Below are 6,000 nucleotides of genomic sequence, written 5' to 3'. Positions count from 1 at the left end.
GTGCTTAAAGAAAAGCAAAGTGCGAAACAGCAGATGACAATAGGGAAACCCGACACTACGATGCAGGGTGCAAAGAAGAAAACCGAAACAGCCACCGGGATTAGCGTTGTTGAATATAGGTCATTGCGCGCGGCAAACCTAACCTCACTATTTTGACAGGTGCTGGTCCTGTTGTTTACGTTTCGGACTTAGAATTTTTTTTATCCAAATTAAATCTGCATATTGCACAATGTTGAAGACATTCTGTACATTCCGCATTCAAATATTGGAAATTATCGATAAGTTTAGGTAATTATCGATCAGAAAATCCAAAGAATCATAGAAGAATCTCAAAATTAAAATAAAGTCGTCTGTAAACAACAGGACCAGTACCTGTCAAAAGTCGTGCGTGACGTCACTGTGCAATGGAGTATAGTGGCAGTAAACAGTGCAAAACGGAATTGATACAGAAAGCAAAGAAAACAAAAGCCAAGCAACAGCATTCATCAGAATCAGATGTAGTAATCGATGTACTCAACCCTTCTACAAGCGAGAGAGACAACAGTCCCACTCTGCACTCGCCGGACCTACCACTCGGAAAGAGACGGTTCAGTGTACCGACGTACGAATGGATTGAGGATGAACACGAGCGTAAACTAATAATAGAAGACGACAAAATGAGGATAGCAACAGCGTACAATTTAAGGGTGGACCAAATTGAGGTTTATCACGAATAGTTTTTGTTATAAAGTTCAATTTTTGTAATACTACAAAACATGATACTGGCTCCGCAGAGTGTTATACACAATTGAGCCTAATAAATAAACGAATTTGAAAAAAAAAAAAATCAGCCAGGATGGAGCGTTTCAAAGACGGCCCTTTGCACCACTCGGAGTGCGCAGGACTAAGTAAGTAAAGAATTTCATCCACCTGACTTCCCAACAACATTGGAGATGGGTAAAGCGCTTATATAGCCAAACACCATTTTTTCAACTAAAAATCTAGCTTGTTTGGCTTAAATTGTTTGTTAGATAATGATCTCCGAAGACTATATGTTTTGAAAATCTATTTGGCCTTTATTACAAATAGAATGCATTTATCTTAGATGTTAGTACTTGATTTACGAATTTTATAAGAAATGTTTTCGATGTTTTGTCTAAACCTATAGGAATTTCGGATCAATAACCAATATGAATTGTTATTAAAACTAAACTATAATTATAATCTGATGTTAAAAATTAAACAAATGCTATTACGGTACACGGATACAGTTCAAGTCTTGATAGTTGCAAAGATTGGCTAAAATCTTACTATTGGTTGGCATACGCATGTACCATCAAATATCAAATCACATGCCCAAAGGCATGGGACCGGTTTTGTACTGAAACCGATAATTCTTTTAAAACTTTCTATCTATCTATGGTACTTAAACACCTATCGAATCCTACAATAAGCTTCTATTACTTTGTGTTATATTAATCTTGCTTTCACACTATCACAGCTGCAAAGAGTTTCGGACGCCGGCTCACCTCTAACGAAATACTGTTCACATTTTTTTTTGTTTCCTACAATTGGTTAAGCAACAATTGTCAACAACCCTCCGTCACTTCTACCTCCTACTGCTGCCTACATTCACGTGTTCGCTAGCGCATCAGCGTAGCGAACGGTGATGATAAGCTTATTTCCGGATTCAGGACCCCCTGGACGAGACGGCCCCCTAGTGGTGATCATGATCATGATCGTGGTCGTGGTCGTGATCGTCGCTGGTCGATCCACCGTGGCTGTGGCCATGCCCTCCAGCTGGAAAAAAGGAAATAGAGAAAAAGAATTCAAATGTCAATAAGGGAAACAATGCATACAAGTGCAATTAAAAGTTAAACACAGATGGTCGTAAATATGCATTAGTTTCTTAATCAATAAAATAAACAGAAAATAAAATATTGCTGATATACTAAACGCGTGTGCTGAAATACTGAATTGTGTTAAAACGTCTCAACTCAATTAAGTCAAGAATATTAGACCTACAAATGCTCAAAGATACTTAACGGAGATAGTAATAAAACGTTTAAATTGACAGCCGTCGCGTTGCTTATCTGCCCACAAACAAATGTAAAACTTCAGAGCAGTAAAACTTCTGACTGCCGCAGGTGGTTTCTCCACGGACGCAGTTCAAAATATGGGGTACAGAAACACAAGCGAAGGCAAGGGGTCGTCAGCAGCGGTTTGGTCGTAAATATTTACTTAATTTTGTGCCAACATGCTGCGGCATAGTGTCATGTTTGTCGTAAAACATATTCAGTCCCGTTCGGAACGTGACTTCTGTAGCGGTCATTTGTTAGACGGTTTGTAGTTGATCAAAAATAGAATGCGGTGAAATCGTTCAATGCCATCGCCATAGCTGCATGATCTGAAAGGTTTCATGAAATTTTAAGATGTGCATAAATCATAGATTATGACATAGAAGAACAATTTTTAAGAGGTAGCCAATCATTAGCAACAATCAGTTATTTTGCAACTGCATGGCTTAGCAGTTTAAACAGAGAAAATTTTTTGAATTTCCAAAAAAAAAAAAATTCTGATTTTTCATGGAATATTCTTCTGAATCTTGGAATCTAGGGTCTCCTGTTAGCTTTGCGAGCAAAGGCAAAGGATTGCCAATCCGGAGATGGCGAGTTCGATTATCGGTCCTGTCTAGGATGTTTTCGGGTGGGAAACATTCTCCTTAGGCATAGTGTATACATTGTTGCCACACAAGATACACACTCACCCACCAGGAGAACAAATGAATCATTTGTTTGAGAAACTGCAAATTTCAATTTTTCACAATTCCGAGGAAACAAAAAAAAATGTTTTTGAACAAATTGTCACCGAATCTTTTGATTTCTTCAATACAGATCAATAGTTTTTGGCGAAACTACCTGAGGTACTTCTATTTTGAGAACTGTAAGCAGTACTTCATGATTGCTCTTCAAAGTGCGTGTACATATGTAGTTTCTCAAACAATTGAAAAATTCTTCATACATTTCCGAACAAACATTTTTTTTTTCGTATTATAGGATTCAGAATATATGAAAATCTCATTTTGGCCAAAAATATCACATATGCAGTCTCTCAAACAAACGGTTCAAATGTTCACTCAACCAACGGAGGGCAGATTTCTTACATTAAAGTTTTTCAAATCTGGCACCTGTTTGTTGGATGTGAAACTATTAACAAGTGTCAACGCACCACTATTGGCAAATTAAGCTGATGATATTTTTTTCACCATATGTGTCTGGTAAGCTGCCAGAAATGTGGTTACCCGCACGGAACGTGGTAGGTCTTCTCAATGCATCAGATTAAAAACACATTTGACATTACGGTCATGTATGGCTAATAAAAAATTACCAAACAATGTGCCCATGTAGGTAGTTAGAGATTATGACGATTTCTTTTCTTCTCGTGTGCGCTCACTCGATGTCACGTACGTCAATTCATCATACCTACTAACATATTTTTGCGGTTTACCGTTCTCGCACGATACGCAGTTGTGAATTTTGTCATCCTCTTTTGGGCTGACATAACCTCAATCGACGGAAAAATGTGTGATTCATGAATTTGGATAAAAATTTGCAACCGGCGCGATAAATGCTTTGGATATGTCACTCGTGAAGAATTTATCGATGATTTAATGGAAGTTGGTGGACGACATACGTCTTAATACTAAGAAATAAAACTATTGATGTAAGTTTGACTGTAACCTTTATATACAATTTTACGGCTACGCAGTCTTTTTTTTTATAAAAACGAGTTTATTCATTTTCCAACGCTTCGATACGGAAAAAATCACAAATATTTATAATAATTACCCCCTGGGGAAGACACAGTCCCCTATCGAAACGTTGGGCAACGAGTTGCATAACCGTAAAATTGAATATGAAACACAAAATTCTGATTAATCCATTCAGAAATGTAAGTGCCTTTCTCTAAAATAATAGGAAAACTATGGTCACGCATTTTTCGTATAAAAAGGACGGAACTCGGGGAAAAAAGCATTTTGTTCCTGTTCGATTGTCAGGTAGAAGGGTGTTCTAGAGTTCACTTTTGACTCAGTCTCGATTGGCAACGTCCGTCATATGGCTTGCCACCCGTGGAAATTGATGACAACGTATGTTTGACTTCTGTTCGATAAACCGCCTAACCGCCTTCTTGTATCATGCACATGTAACAATCATGCACATAAATGGAACGCCATTATTAGCGTAATTCCATGCGGGATATAGCCTAAATGTATACAATATTTGACGTGAAACATCAACATTGCATGCAAGTTGTAAGCAAACTTGTTAGAAAGGGCACCATTTCAGCGTAGAAAAGCGTAAATTTCTGCATCTCAAGTTTTACGCGATGTTTACTTTTCATTATTTCTTTCTGTGTAGGACCCCGATCAACAATGCATAACAAAATTATAAACCAATTCTATCAATGGTTGTTATTTAAAACAACGTTTGTTATAATTAGATAATTCGATGAAAATGTGTCTTCGATCAGTTTTATTTCATATCAAAATTATAACAACATTAGTTATGTATATTTACACTAAATAATTGCCTACATTTTTTGTAGATATTGGAAAAACGCGGAGGCAATCACCTCCCGTGTAACTTGAATCTATGTTCGATATTAATAGCTAGTACAAAGTTAATTCCCTACATTATGGATGGATTTTTATACGCGATGTAGGCAATTACATTGAAAGTAGCTTTTTTTACAGAATAATTATATCAACGTTTGTTATAATGTTGATATAAAGGTATCAACCTCTGATTTAATTGTGTTACGGCTAGAGGGATTTTTGTTATAATTTTTGTCATTTTAACAACTAACCAGCCAAATTTATAACACATTTTGTTACAATATTTTTCTGAAATAAATAACTCCCCTTGTTATGATTTTGTTATGCATTATTGATCGGGACCCCACTACATGCCCTACCTCCAGATGCACCGCCCAGATCGTTCTTAAGGTGCGTCCCTGCTTCATCAACATCAGCCCGTAATTGTCCACAGTTCTCGCAGAAGTATGATGAAAAGCTTTGTTCCACCGTGTCCTTTGGGCAGGATAATGGAAAATTGATTTCATATTCGGCCAAACCGCCGAATGACTTTCACCTGAACGATGGGAGGGACCGTTAAAAGTTTATTGGCCAAGTATGCCTTTTGACTGAACAAATCATTAGACCGAAACCCATCTGGCCAAAATGGCCATTCGGCTGAAAATGCCGTTCGGGCATTTAGCCGAAAAGTCATTTTGGCGAAAATGCGGTTTGGCTGAAATTTGAATTGACATACGGCCGAAAATGTCGTTCAGTCGAACTGGTCATTTTACCGAAACGGTCGTTTGGCAGAAAGGGCTATTTGACCGAAAAAGTGATGACCCTGTCTGCAAAACTACCGTTTCGGCCTAATGGCGTTTTGGAAAACATTTTTTTGACTAAATTACTAGTACAACTGTATGTCCTTTTCGGTCGTATGTCGCTTTCGGCTAAATGACATTTTCGGCCAAACCGTTTTAGTACTGCCAAATTTTCAATTCGGCCAAATGGAATTCGACTAGATGATTTTCTGCTTAACGTGTTATTCGGCCAAGTGGCATTCAATCAAATGACATACCCCCGAATGACTTTCCACACAACCGGGATGCAAGAATGATACAATAGATGTTTCGTTATGCGATGCCAATGCACATAAATTTCAGCGCTTATCAGTCGCGATACACTGTAGTGCAGGGCTGCCCAACGAACGGCCCGCGGGCCGGATGCGGCCCTCGACTCAATTTTTTGTGGCCCGCGGTGTGTAAGAAAAATTAACTCAAATTCTGCCCGTCAGCTTTTCTAGATGGCTCGGGAAACTATTTTTATTATTCATTATTAAATACGTAAGTTTTAATTCAAATCTTGAAACGAAAAATTATATTATATCTAATTTGAATTGATTGCATAGAGCAATCTCAAGACACAAAAGATTGATGTAGAACATCGCT

The 6,000-nt window shown here is 37.8% G+C and overlaps 1 protein-coding gene across 1 annotated transcript in view; it reads right to left on the bottom strand.

Annotated features, from left to right (window-relative positions):
• Window positions 1-1,174: 1,174 nt before the first annotated feature.
• Window positions 1,175-6,000, bottom strand: part of LOC134205465 (zinc transporter ZIP1) — an 84,978-nt gene continuing 80,152 nt past the window's right edge. The window contains exon 2 of the mRNA XM_062680726.1: window positions 1,175-1,779. Within this exon, the coding sequence (XP_062536710.1) occupies window positions 1,697-1,779 (83 nt within the window). The 3' untranslated portion in view covers window positions 1,175-1,696. The remainder of the gene's footprint in view (window positions 1,780-6,000) is intronic.

This window comes from Armigeres subalbatus, chromosome 1 (genome assembly GCF_024139115.2).
Source record: "Armigeres subalbatus isolate Guangzhou_Male chromosome 1, GZ_Asu_2, whole genome shotgun sequence".
Classification (NCBI taxonomy): domain Eukaryota; kingdom Metazoa; phylum Arthropoda; class Insecta; order Diptera; family Culicidae; genus Armigeres; species Armigeres subalbatus.
This window is presented reverse-complemented; position numbering and strand designations above follow the sequence as displayed.